This window comes from Zonotrichia albicollis, chromosome 4 (genome assembly GCF_047830755.1).
Source record: "Zonotrichia albicollis isolate bZonAlb1 chromosome 4, bZonAlb1.hap1, whole genome shotgun sequence".
NCBI classification, from domain to species: Eukaryota; Metazoa; Chordata; class Aves; order Passeriformes; family Passerellidae; genus Zonotrichia; species Zonotrichia albicollis.
This window is the reverse complement of record NC_133822.1, coordinates 54701528-54719968: the sequence shown is the minus strand read 5'-3', so window position 1 is coordinate 54719968 and position 18441 is coordinate 54701528. Positions and strand designations below refer to the sequence as shown.

The 18441-nt window shown below is 37.4% G+C and overlaps 1 protein-coding gene across 4 annotated transcripts in view; it reads left to right on the top strand.

The window, feature by feature from the left end:
* Positions 1 to 18441, top strand: part of TMEM117 (transmembrane protein 117) — a 187887-nt gene that overhangs the window by 72239 nt on the left and 97207 nt on the right. For all 4 annotated transcript variants that reach the window (XM_074539828.1, XM_074539826.1, XM_074539827.1 and 1 more), the window contains one exon: positions 2966 to 3065. In XM_074539828.1, coding sequence (XP_074395929.1) covers positions 2966 to 3065 — 100 coding nt within the window. The remainder of the gene's footprint in view (positions 1 to 2965; positions 3066 to 18441) is intronic.

Here is an 18441-nt window from a genome sequence, read left to right as displayed (position 1 = left end):
GTTGTGCTGCTCATGCAACCTGCTGGTGCCTTGCTTCAGTACACAAATGGGGAAGCAAACAGAAGCCTTTGACAAACTATAGAAAATCTGGGCTGGCCATGACTGTTAACTGGAACCCAGCAGACCTTAGTGCTCCTGCAAGGTGCAGACATGGGTCCTAGCCAGGAATAAGACTAAATAATTAAAGAAAACTACTCTAATCACTAGCTAAAGCTAGAAAAATGTGAGAATTTTCCCCAACAGAATTAATTTTACTTTTGGTACTGTTATAATATGTACCCTGCTAGTATCATCAGGAAAGCATGTCTTTTTTGAAAATGTCAAGTGCTCTTATTCCTATTTAAACTAAAACCTGAATATGAAAACCAGAGGGTTAGGTTTCTTTTTTTTTTAACTCATTTTAAGCAGCCCCAGATCCCTATTTTAAAATAGTCAATTTCTCTTTGTGTTTTGAAAGAAAAATAATACTGCAGAGAGAATAAAAGACAGAGGGTGCAATGCTAACAGTTAATGAAATAGTGATGTATTTCATCACTGTTTCTAATAAGATGACAATGCTAAAAATATTCTTCCTGTTCATAAAAAGTTGTAGCTGTATTTTAATCAGTAAATGCACTTAAACCATGCACAGTTTATATTCCTAAGAGTTTCTTTATAATAATATGCTATTTTGACACTAGCTGAAGGTTTGTCAATTTGCATATTTAATTCTGGCATTAATTACTTGTAGACTGAAATGCACAATTTATACTAGGCTTCTTTGATGTTTTCATGTTCTAAATGACAGTAAGAGCTGTTGGGAGGATGTGATGGTTTCAAGGCCTTTCTGTGTATCCAGTTCATTCAACCTTATTATAAGCCTTCTGGTACTTCTAGCATTCATAAAAACAAGTGATTACAATGAGAATTTCAATTTCCATTAAAAAGAATCTGTTATGTCTGGGTTGATTTCTCTTCTGCTAGCTAATACCTGCATTCAGGGATCGGTGACCTCTCAGCCTTTTTGGTTAACCCTCCTTGTGCCCAGCAGGCTGCTGGACAGGGTGACTGTGCAGGCCTGCTCTGTGTGCAGGGCTATAGGAATGGCCCAAGTGGCCCATTTTCTGGGGATGCTGTGCAAGTGTTTGCTTATTGTACACCTGTGTAATGCAAATGAGAATGTGCAGTGCACATAAGAAAAGGTGAGAACCCTGGGGTTTTGTATGTGTCTCCCAGTGATGGAAATGACTAAGATATGCTTTGCATTTGAGGGCCATTCCTTACAAGTGGCACTTATTGCCGTGCCTTCTTAGTGAACAAGATATCTTTTTAAGGAATGCAGACTTGTTAGTTTTCTGCCTTCACAGATGCTACAGGAATGGTATGTCCAAGCTACAGGAAAAAAGGAATTCCAAATATTTTCCAGTTCTAAATATTCTAGAAGAATATATCTGGGAGGATTGTGCTTGCCTGTTTTCAGTCTTCCTTTGTTTCTGCTGTTGCCCTCTCTTGGAGACAGAACATTGAAGTAGGGAGACTTTAGGCTGACCCGATGTTCACAGGAATGCATCCTTATTTGTAACATGATGAATTTAGGATACTGATGATCTTTGAACTACATGGAATACTGTTAAAATAGTTTGGATTTTTTTTTTTCCAGCAGAAAATCAGAGCCTGCATTTATATGCTGTTCAACAGAAAAAATAAACAGATGGCATTTTTTTTAGTGACATACCAGCTTAAAGGTCATAATATGTATAATGAAAAGGGCTGTTAGACTAGGACATTTTTCATCTGTCATGAAACTATTCACTGACAATATTTCTGCTCTACAGCATATTAAATTCTCTCTAAGAAATTATACTATGCTATGCATGGATTAGTGCTAGCAAGACCTTCTATCTTGATTAGATATTTAGATTTTAACAGAACTGGCCCAGAGAGTGGAATCAGTTTGCACTGATCCAATTGCAGAGGTAGGGTCTGTATAGCTCCTAGACCTTGCAATATTTGGTATGTAACAATGGTAAGATTTGAATATTGGATAGCACAGTGTTCAAGGACACTTTTGCATGTAACTGTGTCTGTTATGCACACTCCTAAATAGGCATAACAATACATAAAAATGTTTACAAGCATCTTGAAAGCAAAGGCATCACTTGTAAAGTTAAAATACAATTGCCATTCATATTCATTATCATCATATTAGCTCTTGAGGAGAGTTGCCTCTTCTTGACCTCTGCAAAAGTCTTTTAGAAAAAGATATCAGTATGTTAAAATGTATGTTTTTTCAGAAAGGTTTTAATCTGGAACAAGTAACTTTACCATCTTAATTGTCCTTATAGCATCTCAGTGAACATGAAGTTGATTACCAAGTGAGGTTGTAAGTCCTATCTGTTGCATTATTTAAGCAGAATGGAAGTACTTCTTTTGGATTTAAGTAAAATATATCTGTGAAAATAAATTGTATAAATCTAGAAACAGTGACATCTCACTGAAATTTTGCAAAACTTGCTTACCCTGATGTGTTAAAAATGTGGTTGCATCACTCATACAGTGAAAAGTCAAGCAGCTCAATTATCTTTTTAAAGATACCTTAAAGATTTTTATTTTTCTCCATGAAGATTTTGCAAAGTCATGGATTTGGAAAATTGTAATTCTATTTGTATGAAGGAAAAAGATAAAAAAGCATAAATCATTTTCTGCTTCCAGAAGCTTTACATAATCCTAAAGTCTTTGCCAACTGTTATTTTAGCACCTTCAAAAGAGACATGGACTTCAAAATCAGATTCACATTGCATTTCTAATTGAAATCGACCCGTATGGGTTCAGTTCTATGTCAAGACTCAGATTCTAGCAGAAAAGTTATTAGGGAAGCAATGGGAAATCTTTCACAGATAATCATAAATTTTGTCACTAATCCAAGTTCTTTGTAACCACGTTGAGCAAATATGTGTATCTTATGTTTGTGTTCTTGTTTTCACAGTGCATACATTATAACAGACTTCATGGGCATCAGGAATGAAAATTTTATGAAGGTAGCTGCAGTTGGGACTTGGATGGGAGATTTTGTCACAGCATGGATGGTAAGAAACATGATTACATTTTAAAAGGAAAGAAATATGTTTGTTGCTTTCAAGAGAAAGAGGAGAGGAGAGAAAACTCAATTTCTCTAACTCAAGTGTTTCAAACCAGAAAAGTAAAAAGTTAACAAATGCATAATGGCAGGTATTCAATTGACAGTCCAGAGGAGTTTCAGTTAAAATGTATCGGAGAGATTTTTTTTCTATGGGTGGGAGTTTTGCCCTTGGCTTCTGCATGCTGGCTGTCCTTTGCTATGAAGCAGCATCACAACTTGCTATCCCATGAAACAGTGAGTAACAGCTAAAGAAAAATAATTTTAATGAAAAGAATTAGAAGAAAAATTAAACTGAAAGACATGATAGAGAAAAATGGAATGAGAGGAGGAAAGCAAGCCAGTTGCATGCCAGGATTTGAAAGTAGTCTGATCTGACTGATTCATTTTGATCTAATTTAGGACTTAGAAAAATAAAATTTTCACTTGGATTATACTTCTTACAAAGGCATCTTCTATTTGCAAGCCAAAGATCAGCTTAGTGAAAGAGAACCAGAAAATGACAGCTAATTTTTGGGAGAAAAATAAAGCATCTGCACATTTTAATTGTTCAGAAAAAGCATTTCTTAAACACAGAGTGATAAAAAGTGAATTTGTTTTTTAAGATTAGGTTTTTAAGATTTGCAGAGGTAAGATTTTTAGCAATTGGATTTTAACAATGTCTTCTACCCTTCATATTTGGAACATACTGTACAACAGACTGAAGGGGAAAAAAAGCATCAAGAATTTTTTCAGGATGTTGTTCATTATGTGTCTGTGGTTTGTCCAAGAGAAACTACTCTGTGAAATGGTGGCCATGAAAAGCAAGTGCAGAGAAAATAATTTTTATATGCTTTACAGTAAAGACATCACAGAATTGGTGCCTTGACTATAATGTTGACAATTAATGTTGGACTTCTTCTGAATTGGTAATAAAATTCATGGGTACTTCTGAATACCTTTAGCTTGCTTTTTTCTCATGGGCTTCCACACCTTTATTCCACTATCAAAGAAGAGATGATGCATAAACTAAGCTGAACTGAGAGAGATCATGTACATCCTACATATGTGACGTAGGGCTCCAGTGATAGATTAAAGATAAATTGTTCTACATTAGGTAATGTGGGGTTTTTTCAGTCTCTCTTTTCTTGTTTCCATTTAAAAAACCTCCTGTTTTGTGCAACATTGTATAAAGCATGGAAAGGGTTGATTCAAAAGGCATAATCCTGATCATTTTCTGGGTACTCAAAGCCCTCTCAGCTCTCTTCAACAGCAGAGTCACAACTGGATTGTACCACAGCAGATTCCTGTGGCAGATGGAGGTATCACTGAAGAGTGGGAGAGAGAGTAGGAGAAACTACAGAGGTGGTTTGATTAGAGGAGAATGTTTAAATTAGTCTGATTCTATTAGTTTTCAGGAAGAGTAGAGAATATGGGATTGGAGGGTCAATGTGTTTTAGGACATGCTTTGATTGCATGAGGAGAATTAAGAGGTATAGGGATTCATGCTTAGGTCTTCAGGGCAAAAGAGAATAGTGATATTGCTTCTGCAATACAAATCTCTAGGCAAAGTATATCAACCAGGCAATGGAAATGTCAGTGTTCAAGGGTAGCTAGGCCTGGGAGCATCAAACAAAATACTATTTTTTTCAGGGTCTCTACCTCAATTAGTAAAAGATGAGATTGGATGTGTATGTTGGTGCATGGACATGTACATTGGCACAAGTCATCTCCCATGGCATCTAATTTAAGCAATCCATCTTATTCTATATGAACAGAAATTGTTGTGTTATTTATATTTGAATTTACTTGACCTTCTGCTTGTAAAGCCCAGTGTGGAATTGATGTCAAAGTAATATGAGTCTTTCTGTGGTATTATATTTTATGAAGTTTCCTCATCCTGTTTTGAAACAGAAAAGAAAAAAAACTATAAAGGAACCTTTGCACATCTTCCCGTTCACAGCAGTGTTTATATTTTCTAATGTTTAAGAATTTTTTTTTATGGATGGAGTCCATCCATAGACTCTAAATCAGAAGATAAATGTGGAGATGTAGCCTTCACTTCACTGTGTTTGAACCATACTGGAATTAGGATCTTATTCCTTATTTCATTGGAAACTTTGGGAAGAAGCAGAAATAAAACGGATGGGATTCTATTTTAAAAATGAATATTCAATACACAATACTGTTAAATCACTTTCTTGATTTAATGACTCTCCCCAAGACAGAAGTGACTTATTAAATCAAGAAAGTGATTAAAATGGGAAAATATGTTTTGGATTGAAAACGCAGAAGTAAGACTTTCTCCTCAACATTTCCTAGCTGACTGACTAGTTTTGTGACAGGATCTGTCACAATTTGTAATAAAATCAGCAATATTATTTCCATTGTGTGTAATGAGAATGGGGCCGTGCTACGGGCGCACTGAACCTTCTCCTTTGTACCTCTGGACAGGAGCATCTGCTACTAATAAACATCTTTGCTGAAATCTGTAGTAAGTGTTAGATTCTGTGAAGTCTGCTCAGTACACTGACTGTCTCTGCACTTTTCCCTCTTTGAAGCCATGGAAGTTTATCTTGCAATCTTGTACCTGCTTTGACATGCCCTCCGGTTCCCATAAAAAGTCCATTGTCCTCATGGAGACTGCTTTTGAGGCAGACACTACAGATTTTTGCACAGTAGGACACCTTGGAAGAAAGGCTGGATTCCACCCAGACAAATCTATAAACTAGCAATTACAGCTGCCTTCTGGGAGAGTACAAGCAGGCTGAGGAAGGAGCTGATTTGAGGGCAGAATCTCTGATGATTATGGTGGCCTCTCTGTGAAGATGAGCAACCTGCTGCAGCTGTGTTTCTGTGAGGGACACAGTCCTGGGCGTGTGGGGTAAGGCATGCTCAGAGGATAGCTGCAGGAGTGAGTGAGTGGCACTGAAAAGTGACACAGAGAGCAGGGTAGTGTTGGCTTTCACACTGTCAAAACTGTTCCCTTTTGGTGGTGGCTTTTTGGCCTCCACAAAGATTGACCCTGAGCTGTTAACTATGCTAGTACACATGGCAAAGTTTGCATTAAAGACATATTGCTGCCTACAAACCCTACATACATGTGAAAGAGGCTAAACAGTTTAGAAGTTTAGAAGTTTGTTATACCTTTCTTAGACATTGCTTGCTAGAATTATCAGAATCTGAAGCAGTTGTCTTCAGCCAGTGTCTGATCTCCATGAATATACCAGGCTGATCCTCCTGACAAGGGATCCTATTCCTATTTGCCTTCTTTCTGAATGGCAATTTAGTTGAGATTCTCTTTTCCCCTGTTAATTGCTAGGGAGAACTGGGAATATTTGAGGAATCACTGAGCAGCAGAGACTGTGTGCTCCTGTTCTCAGAAACAATGATACGCTCTAGGGATGGTTTAGTACATTATTCATCAAACTAGTGTTTACCACAGATGTATCAGCATATTCTTTTTAAAAAGAAAAGCCATTAATTTCCTCATCACTATGCCTTAGCAGAGCACTTGCCACAATGAATGTGAACTGAATCATTGTAGCAATTCCTGGCTGTTCTTTTTGACACCTTTGCTTGACTTCAGTTGGACTTCTGCCTTGTGTGGGACGATGAAGAATTCTGGGACTCTTTCATCATCTTAGCAGATGAATTAGTAGGAAGTTAGGAAGTAGTACTTGCAGCATAGATGGCAGAGTGAGAGATCACTATTGTTCTGCTAATCCAGTGCTGACTAAGACACATCGTGTCTGGATGGATGGATGGATGGATGGATATGGAGGTAGAGACCTTCTGCCTAAGACTTCTTGTCAGGACACAGTATTGGGATTTCAAAAGATTAGTACTGAGTAGTGAATCTACACCTCCCTTTCTTTATTTTAGGGGAACTGGATAATGACTCCCATATACACAAGTTGCCTGGGCTTCTTTGAAGTCTTTTAGGGGGAAGAGTCACTTCATTGGGTGGCATTCTGAAATATAACTTTTGGTGGGCTGCTCCTCCCCTTGATAAAGATTATCTGGTTTAATGCAAGAAGGATTTTCTGTTCTCTGAGATTTTCAGCATTAGCTGTAAAAGTTCCAGTTTTTCAGCCTTATAATTCCAGGGGAAAAACCTCACACCATTTTGTGTTCTCACTTTGCTAGTTGTGAAAGAAATAGACTTTCTCCATTTTTTTTTAAATTCACATTCCTCTGTTAAACATTTTTGTCTTCATCCTCTGGTGAAGAAACTTTCTGTATTTTTGCATTTTATGTGATTAACATGTCTTACCTGGGCAGTCCAAGTGTAACCAGTAGAGGAGCCTGTGAGTGGTTTGTAAAGAATACTCTAAAGGACTGAAACCTTCCTCTGGATTCTTAATGCTATGAACGTCAATTGTTGACAGGTTTAAGTTCATAGGTACTGCCATACAAGGACACCGTGAATCTGTAGAGTCCTAAACCAGAATGTTTTTCTGTCACATGCACCATATTAGATCTTGGGCTTCAACTGTAAAAAAGTCCAGTTCCTCCACCTGGTCAGACCAAAAATCCACCCTGACTAGTATCCTACCTCAAACTGTGACCATAAGCAGAAGCCAACCAGGACAGTAAGAATAAGCCAAAAGTATGTGGCAGGGTCCTCTAACACTCTCCTGAAATGTGTGCAATTTTGTGTACATAATGACTCTTGATCTTAGAATTGTTTTGGTCTTTTTGTAACACTTTGCATTCAACTATGAAGAATTTTATCTGCCAATTTATTGCCTAGGGACTTTCTACCATAAGCACCTTTCCTAATTCTTCACATCCAGCAAGCCATCATCCTTTGCACTCTGCAAAATTTAATATAATTATAAAGCTTTCTCACCTCACTGCTCATCCATTTTCCCAGTTTGCTTAGGCATAGGATGAATAACTGCATCCCCTGCAAAAATCCCTGTGGAATTCTGGTAATGACCTCCCTCCATTGCTAGAGCTGTCTGGCTAACCTACTTACCTTCTGTTCCCTGTCTTTTAATCAGTTGTTTATCAACATAAAGACCTTCCCTAAAGCTCTGAGTGTTGAGTTTCCATAGAAGCCTGTGACGAGGAATTTTTCAAAAGCCTACTAGAAAATTCAGCTTTGCCTATTTCAAACACATCTCCTTTATCCATGAGTTTCGTTGACCTCATTCAGTTATTCTGTTCTGAAGTATCACCATTCCCATTGTTTACAGAGCCAGCCACTTAGCACTCCTTCTGCAGCCTCAGATATTCCCTCTGCCATTAAAGAGGTATTCTAGCAATGTTGGCTGGCCCTGAAAATGCTGTTTGCAGGAAAGACAAAGTCACAGCTCAGGAGCTGTGAATGTGTGAAAGAGTATGGAGCCGACTTCATCCGCCTTATCAGTGAAAGACAGTGAGCTTATTTCCTCACGTTCACCTTACCTCATCATTACTTTTCTCTGTCCTTTTTCCTCAACACCTCTTTGTCTTATGGTCTGGGCATTATTTTGCACGTGAAAAAAAAAATTAAGCGGTGAGTATTTTGTTTTGTATGTTCTTGCATATAAAAGAATGTTCAGCAGAGCCTGAACATGGATGTTGCTGTTATGTTGAAGACAGAAATGTCCCTGATTGTGGTAAGACCTAAATTCTGAGTATGGGCCTGGATTCTGTGTTTAGAGAACATCAACTGTAGATACATAACCTCCCTTTCCAGAAATCTTGTGTAGTCTATGGATTTCTTTGGCTCTTAAGTTTTTGATATTTTCATGATTGGATGGAATTGTTGAATCATAATTTTGAGCACAGTGACACGTGTTTGCTAAAATGATTTTTTGAATCTGAGCCCCTCTTGGTAGGCTTGCTGAGAAATGCCTTTTTCTTAATTCCTTGCTGTACAGACAGTGGACTCAATCTAATTGCTGTATTTTAGGATAGAAGTACTCAACTGTCCCAAATATACTCTCACTTGTCACTTCATTTTGACTTTGTAAATGATGTTATGGTGTTTCTTTATAAAATACAAACATAATGATCTAATACAATGTGCAGTGTAGGGTGAAGTAATGAAGTACATGCATTACATGTTAGTAAATCCATCACTTGATGTTATTGTCTGGTAGATACCTGGTACCTGTAGAATACTCTTTGTGTATTTTCTTCTTTAACAATTTTTGTGACAAGAATAGATGTTTACTTATTGCCATTAAAACATTTTTAATGGCTTGCAATCTCTTAGCAAGAGTTTTAACAGTATTTGGAGATATTTGCTTGGACTGTTGCCTCTGTGATCATGACAAACAACATTTATTTGTAGAGTAGGATAGCAAGCTATTCAATGATATCAAAGTGCTTTTCTTGGGTCCATTAAGAGACAATATTATTCTTGTCCTCTTTTGCTGAGATGTAACTATCTATGTCAACATCCTAGAGTAATGAAGAGTTTATTACCACTCTGAAGAAACTAGATTAATTTACCTCTTCATTTTATTTAATCTCAAAATGCATATGTGTTGCTAGGGTATGTTCACACAATGTGAGCAACATCGATGCTGGAAATATTATCATATTGATGAAAATAGCAGGCACGCTAAATTATTGCAGTGAAAATATAGAGAAAGTAAAATAATAATGTGACTGAAAAATGGAGTTTAGTTTACTGGAAGGACACCAGTATAAAGTCTATGTTGAAAGAAAACATCACATCATCATTAAAAATAATAAAGTTTCCAGGATTTTGTATATAACTTTTAGACTAAAATAAAAGCCAAAAATGTTAACTCTTAAACTTACATTGTTCTTGGAAAGTAATTATTCTATCCAGGAAATTCTGTTTAGCAAAAATAGTGCATAGGTTTATTTGCAAGCAGTGAAGAATCCATTTTGATGCACATTACAAGGCAGTTTGAAGAGTCGCGAGTCTTGAATGACTGGCACCTTTTTTAACTCATGCCTCTGTCAAGGTTTGGGCATGACAATTTAGATTATGATCAGTGTCAATCTTCTTGATTGTTTCTATTCCACTGGCATATCAAATGACAAAATAAAACTGTAATTGAATTTGGAGCAGCATCCGAAGTGCCGTACAGCTAACAACTCTGCTGTTCTCGAGTAGCGGAAATGAAATTGAACAATGGAACATGAACTGGAAGGAGCAAAGTGGATGACACCTGTTCCTAAAGTCACTTGCCAGGGTTGCACAGAAATGTGACTAATAACATTATTAGTGGCAATATGTTTCTTTCCATTCAGAGAGGCATACAAAAGCCAGTTGCCCCTTTTGTTCACCTGTCTATCTTGTTTGGGTTTTAATTTCTTTTCTTGAGGGCCAGTCCAGTTGCAGAAACATTCTGTAACTAATCATTTTGTCTCTAGGTGATAACCACTGGTAAATTCATCAGCACAATGGCAGTCCAAATATATCCAGTCATATGAGAGCTGCTAATTTTGTTTTTTTCCACTTTCTGGGGCATGAATGTGCTCATATCCTGCTCTGCTTCCTGACTGCCACTTAGTTATATAAGGTGGAGTGTGCCTGGTGTCATCTGAGTTCATCCAATCATCCCATCAAGTCAGATTGCACTATTATTTATTCATTGATTGATGGTGTTGCCATCTGTTCATATGCTCTAGATTATAATTATCTGCCTTTTCAAGCTTGATCTTTTTTTGTATTCCCCTGTTACTTTGTCATTTCAGTCCTGACCAGGCATTGCCAGAGGTGTTACTTCATCCCTGTCTGTTTCCCACTAGTGAGTTCCTTCAGCTCATTGCTACAGCAGTTACCTTTGTTGATAACCATTTTCTGGGCTCTAAAACATGTGCTTAGTATATCTAGGAGTAAAAGCCTCAGGATTATTTTTGAAGAAGGACACAGAGAGCTGTACCTCAGAGCTCAAGAATAAGAAATGCAAACCCCAAAGTCAGGCCCCAAAATATCTCCTAGTATACTCCAAAGCAGCTACTGACATCTTCCAATTATAAGCAAACGTAGTAGGAGCTCTTTCAAATAGGTGACATTTTCCCAGCTATCTTTTTTTACATTTCAATGTCCATGAACTCATACACAGCTTTTTGTGACCTTGTGCACATTTTTCTTGCAGTCTGGATCCCATCTAAAAATGCAGGAAGGGTCATATCAAATATTAATAAGAGAAATTCTGTTCTCCAAATATCGTGAAGTCAAAAGACAAGCTGTAAGGAGAAGATATGTCTTCCTGCAACTCAAATCTTGTTTGATTGATTTGTGTTGTAGCTTCAGGCAGCCATACCGCTATAAATGAGCCTGGGGGACCTCTGTTTTCTCTTCCTTGTTGTCATACTCGCCTTTGCTCTTTTTCACGTGGAATGGTATTTGCTTCTTGATGATATTTATGCAGCACATCTTGATATATCCTGGTTATATGTATTTAGAAACTGAAGTCAGAGCAGCATACAAATTAAAGTAGCTATGCAGCAATTCTGCATTCTGACATGATGTACTCCTTAGAAATGGTGTGAATGAGTGGGTGTCAGAAGTGCTGGAGAAGTGGGACTCTGGAAATAACATGTTCTTACTGAAGATCTTTGAGTACAGATGGCAAATGTGTAAACTGTTGGAGTCTCTAAGATGGACACTTCCTCTCTGGAACAGTCTGGTTCTGGATGAGATTGCAGCGCAAACTTTTTTCACTGACTGGGGGAAGAAAATAATTTTCTTTCTGAAACTGAAATTGAAACAATTGCTTCAGCTAAGGTGTGCAATCAGGAAGTGTATGATCAAATGGGGCAAGATGGTTTAAAAAGTATTATGAAAGGAGTATTGGACCGACCATGCACATTCAGCTGAAGATCTTTACTGGATTAAATATATAGCAAAGGAAGACCTTCTGTATCCACAGGGAGAGATTAGCAGCAGATGGCAGTGGTACACAGCAATACATTTCATTAATTCTGAATTCCTTCAGAATGTGTGGGATGAACTATTAGACACTGTACACAGTGTAAAAGGGAAAAAAGAAAAGAAGGATTTTTATTATGAAAAAATATATCACAGCACTCTTGCCTAAAATAATGTTGAGAATGGTTGTACATTATCTCTTTGTCTCTACAAGGAAGAGCAGGGTTAAAACTGCTAAATTAAGAAAGACACTCTTTCTGATCTTAAATTGCGGAATTTTTATGGGTGGGTGTTCAGCTCAGAAACTTTATCCCTGATGCTCTGATGTTTTGTAGAGAAAATGTATTTAGAATATGTCTAGAAACTAATAGCCAAAAATCACTCAAGTTACCAGAATATTACTCATTTTATGCTGCATATGCCTAAAAATGAAAGATTATTGTCACAGCAGCTACAGTACCTTAATTGTGTTCCATGTTATCGTAGGTCAACTTAACCCACAATATGTCAGCAAAGCAATTAAACAAGTGCTTGAGCAAATAGAGAGCAGAATTAAGTTTCCTGTGCACTACTGCATAATATATGAATTATATTATGGTGTGAGAAGTCTTCTCTTAATAGCCCTTCTATGAGCCCTAAATTGAATTAATCAAGGAAACCTGAGTTCTGAGTGAAATCACTCGCTCTCTCTTACGTGTATGGAGAAATCTTAGAAACTGTCCAATTTAGGCTTATGATACTCTAGCCAAAGGTAATTTTTTTGATATCCATACTTGTGATTGTGCTCAAGAAAGAATGAAAATTCAGTGTGTTAAAACCCAGTTTTTACAGAAGTAATCAGATTGGTTGGCTTCCAAAAGCTCTTTGCTGTCAAAACCCAAGTCTAACTTGGGTGCAATTATGCTGATTGTATCAGACTTAAAATATACAATTGCTTCCTAAAAACTGAGATATTAAAAAGTTTCAATGGATATGAATTAAAATTCATTATAAAGCTTCATTTAATAGAAAGCACTCAGTAAGATGAGTCTAATTTCTTGGTTTCTTCTTATTTTTATTTTACATTTCTTGAAGTGGTAACTTGAAGTACTTTTTTTAATGGATAGAGGGATTGTCGAGTTTCACTTAAACTTTTCTAAGTACTTTTAAAACCTCCATTAAAAAGCTATTTTTGTAATTTCTTACAGTACTACACTTCTCCAAATCACAAAAGAAATCATTGCCTCCTACACTGGCAGTAATAAAAAAGGTTTTGCATTTTCCAGACACTAGGGATTGATCTTTATAGCAATCTCCGTCTCATGGAGATACGTATGCTAATATGCCCCTGTTTTACAATAGAGAGCTGAAACAAAGGAAAAGGGACAAGAAAAAAGGGAAATGGTGATGGAGCTGAGACAAGACCCTGCCCTCAGTTTTGTATTAATCCCATCCCTGCTCTCCTCAAATCTTTAAGGAAAATTATTCTCTCTATCCCCATTGATGGCAGCATTCTAAGAGGTATCTGTCTCTGCAAAGATGCTGAATAATTTCTTCTGTGGAAAATTGCAATGGAATATATGTGCACTGGAGATACTTCCAAGTGGTGAATGCCCCTGGACTGTGCTCCCTTTTCCCCTGGCTTCAGCTGTGTGTGAACCCAGAGTACATGGGTGTTTCCTGTGATGGCTTGTTCTGGGCTCATTTCTGGCCTGTCTTCTCTTCTGCTTTGTGTTTCTTTTATAACTTGTATATAGCTTGTATAACTGTACCAAAGGGATGAAGCTCATACTAATGTGTGGTTGCAGAGAATCAAGGCACATATTCCCTATCTCTTAACCTGAAGATGTTCTTGCTTAAATTTTTTTGGCTCATCACATGATGATGCAAAATTAGTTTTACTACCCACCACCCTAATTTTATTGTAAAGAAACAATTTAAGTAGTGTTATTAGACAAGATAATCTACTTCATAATGGACAGAGTCCTGTCAGGAGCATTATCAGAATGAGGACAAACGTAGGTGTGATTATGGTGGTGCAGCACTCACAAAGGTCCAGCACTAGTGCAAGGCACAGCTCAGGTGGATGCAGTGTTTTATTAGGCAGGACCATCATTTTCAGACTGCAGACATGTTTTGCTTGCACTTCCTTTTATATCTCACAGACCTCAGAATATCCATGGCAGATGAGGAACAGGCTTTATAGCTGTATGGCTTTACACTGTACTTTGCTTGGGTCGTCACTTGACCCAGAGAATGAAGGTAGGATTTGTGTGACCAAGTAGTAGCTTGGTCTCAGAATTGGTAGGATTTACATTTGGACAGTTACAGATTTTGATATTTTATTTTGAGCTGATTTTCTGGGTTGTCTTAATGGTCAATGAAGAGAAAAAGTCCTGCTAAGTCATTGGACTATATTTGACATCTAAAATGATGCAAATAAATCATATTGTAAAACCGCATATTTCTGTCCACTGGTAATAAAGGAATTATAAGGCGACTCAGAGTTAGATATTTATATTCAAGGTATTCAGGTTTTGTGTCCTGGGAAAACCCAGGACACTTATAGAAACACCAGAAGTTGTCCCATAAACCAGCAGAATTAAAACATATAATGGTTTACTGTTAAACATCCCTTGGAATTAAAGAAGGTAAAGGAATACTTCCAGAGTGTCAAGGATTTCCTGATGAAACATTAAAAGAACTTCACATAAAGTCAGAGGTTCATGCAGCAGTGGGTAAATGAAACCATAACACAAATAAACCAGCAGGAATCCACATGCAACAGCAGTGTGAAATCAAGGATTGTATGGACAGTAATGAGAACAAGCATGTCAGAGTATCCTCCAGAACTTTGTATTTTGCCTTGAAGTTAGGAAAATTGCTAAGAAGAAATGTTATTGAAGTTATCTAAATTTCAAGACGTATTTCAAAGGATATCGGGCATTAATAGGGGAAATAATTTGTGAGTGTGTGTGTTCCTGAAAGGGAGCAATTCTTGTTTTCTGTTGTTACTGATACAAAACAGCCTTAATCTTTATAAGGCAATTGAAGGCAAACATTTATTTATTCAGACTAAGCTGATTTGTGGCCACAGAAAGCTTTGGCTCATTGATTTCCCCTGAATTTCCTGTCCTGTGGTGATTTTCATGTACATTCTCTTTGGTGTGACCAAAGCCAGACTGGGCCTGTATCATCTACTAAGTTTGTTCATGCTGTGCTAACCTACTATTTTTATTGATTTAATCCATTACAAGGTTATGGTAGATGAAGGACTATTAAATGAGTTGAGATAGGATGAAGGACCTGAATCAGCCACATCATGCTCAAAGCCAGATGCTTGGGAATGATTTCAGAACAGATGCCAACACTGGCTGACTATTCCTCTGTGAGGTCTTTTCTCTGGCTCCTTTTCTGGTGAACTCTACTCCTCCTTTGGAAATACATAGAGATTTGGAGCTGAAAATAGAATGTAGTGAGACCTCCAAGCCATTCTAACATTACATGATGTTGCCCTGTTGGGTTATTGAAGACTAGCACTCGCTGGAATAAAAGTTTGTATTGCAAAAATGAAATCTGAATTACCAATAAGTATTACAAAAATCCAGTTATTTGACAAGAAAGGATAATAAGGAAGGTACTGAGAATTTAGCTGTAATGTGGGGTTTGTATTAAAAGCTCTGAAATCTAACCAATGAATGATGATGTCTCTAATTGTTGCCTCGGAAATCATCTTTTTCCTCTTAAGTTTCTTTATTTAAAACTCATTGCTTGTCATTCATTTCAAGCTGTAGATGCTAAAAAAAGATTGTCTTTTTCTATTCTTATTTCTGTGTGTCAGTATTCTGGGATATTCTGAGTGGTTTCCAAATATATTTTATTTCTGGTTCTGCCTGTCTCTCTTCCTGCTCTCATCCTTTCTGTGCACCATACAATGTCTTAAACTCCTCATATTTCCTTCTGTCTTTGTAATTTGTTCATTCCGAATCTCTTGTTCAGTAGTTTTTACACTGAACAGCCTCTCCATAAGCATTACACTTCAATTCTTTCACAGGAATTAAAATTCTGACCACTTAATTAATGATGGCTTAATTGATCTATTCATTTATTGTACTTCTATCTTCTCTGTTTCATCTTTTGACACCTCTGAGATGTAAAAAAGGCACTGATTTTTTTTCACTGACTATTTGTTTGGGGTTTTGCAAACTATACAATGCGAAGGCTATGCTGCAATAATAAATATTAGTGCTAATTGAATTTTTTAGCATTAACACAATAGCTTCACTCTCCTTGTGTATTGTGGGCAGTGGAGTAAGTCCTACACACCCCCCACACTTGCTGTCTTCTTGTTGTAATGATAAACATGATGAGTAGTCTGTTTTGAGGCTCAGAGGGGACAGTGTACAAGCTTACAGCTCTCACTGGCACCAAGGGCTGTCCTGGCTGTGCAGTCCTGGTGTGTATTTTCTCATATCTACATGCTGCTCTTCAGCCCAGGAGAGACCTCTCTGTCAAATGGTCAATATTATGGAGAAGGATGAATCCTTTTCACTGAGGATTTAATCAGTGCCCCACCAGACTATACAAAAGAAACTAAAATGAGGAGATTTACAGGAATACAGCAGGGGCATGACCACAGCAATCTGCTAGCCAGTTCTAATGGCTATACTTTAATAACACAGTTAAAGGAAATTGCAGGAGACAGATTGCTGAATTAACCCTGGCTGTAACTTTTACCTATATAGAGTTGCATGAGGTGGGCCTTGGTGAATGTGGTCCTTTCTCTGAGGTTAAAAAAGGAAATTGCAGGAGACAGATTGCTGAATTAACCCTGGCTGTAACTTTTACCTGTATAGAGTTGCATGAGGTGGGCCTTGGTGAATGTGGTCCTTTCTCTGAGGTTAAACTACAACTTTACACCTGCTCTTTGTAATGAAGCACGGATGCTGGTGACATACAATCACTGCAACAAGGCAATTCAGGGCAGACTTGTCAGAGAAAACTCAGATTGGCATTAGAAATTTTGATTAATTAAGTAAAATTAATTGCTAAAATCATAATGTGTTTCAGAATAAGGTATACAATTGCAGCAAATGATCAGTTTATTTTTGGAAGAGGAGTAGATTGAATAGCTTGTATTTAAATAAAAATAAATTCTAAAACTTAGTAGTAGGACAGGAAGATGTACTCACTTTGCTGCATTAACCTGTGGACAGTTCACTGATGAACATTACCAGGCAGCAAAACATGTCAACATTACAGAAGGGCTCAGTGTGCCTCCCATGCAGCTACAGCTTGTGAACCTCTGTGCAGTGTCCTGACTATCAGCATTAGTACTGATAAAGTCAGAAAAAACATTTTATTACTGATGACATTAGAGCCGAGGTATTTTTAAAAGAAAAGTCTGATTCCACATGCACTTTTATAATCATTTAGCTGCACCCTTATCAAAACTAGTTTGACAATGTGAGAATGATCATCCCACAACCCTTACAGCAGTATTTGTGTAAAAATTAGTGTACAGATCAAGCCTACAAACCAGTAAATTTGGAGGAGCCCTTTAAAAGTTCTAAGAGAGCTCCCACTCCTTGTTCTGTAGCTCTTGTAGCTGCTGCTCTGGTTTCAGTTCACTTATAAACATTGAATCCAGCCCCCAGCATCATTGCATGAGGTCACTTGAGAGAAAAATTGAATTATTCATTGTGGTTTTAAAATTTTTTGAACTTCAGATGTTCAAGAGCTCACAGTTTATTCTATGCAGTATACTGAATGACTTCAGAGAGCAGTGTTGATTTTGTTCTTGGGGTTCTGCTGCTGTCCATAAAGCACTTAGGCAGTGTATGATGTGAGAAGCATGATCCCTTGAGTGAATGATATGCATTTGTATTCATACCAGGTCATCTTATTACCCTGAGGTTTTTACTCAGTCCAGTTGCTTCCACCAGCTGACACATCTTTGAACTGTGTGCAGCACTTTTCTTCAGTAACACCCATATCTCAGTTAAGGATAAAGTCCCAGGACTGAAGTGTGACGTTGTGATAGTATGAAGAGTGTTAAAAGTTCAGTCTCATTCCTTCTGATCCTAATAACTGTTTATGACAGCCTGTGCTATTTTTCTTTCAGATGCTGAAAACACTTGTTAAAGTGAGTTAAATTTTCTGCGACTGAATGTTCCTTTCCTTTTACAAAAATATTCAAGAGGATATTTTTCTGTCCATCTGAAGCACTGCACTGTTTAAAACACAGCACTTCTAAGTGGGTTGCTTTGAATTTCCTATCACTGTTGCTTCCCAAAGTGAAAGTACTTTATGGGAGAAGGAGAGAGAAGTGCTTTTACTGGGAGTAAGGACCATTGTCTTTCTAGAGAAAAAACTTAAATTTTAATTACCAGTAACTCTAATTCAATGAGCAAGAAATTGGGCAGAATGACTTGAAACTCACTTTTCAGTAATTTTCATTGGCCTCAAGAGAGGATGTTTGAGACAGAGTAGGTAGGCAGTTTTCTGTGGTTTTTCC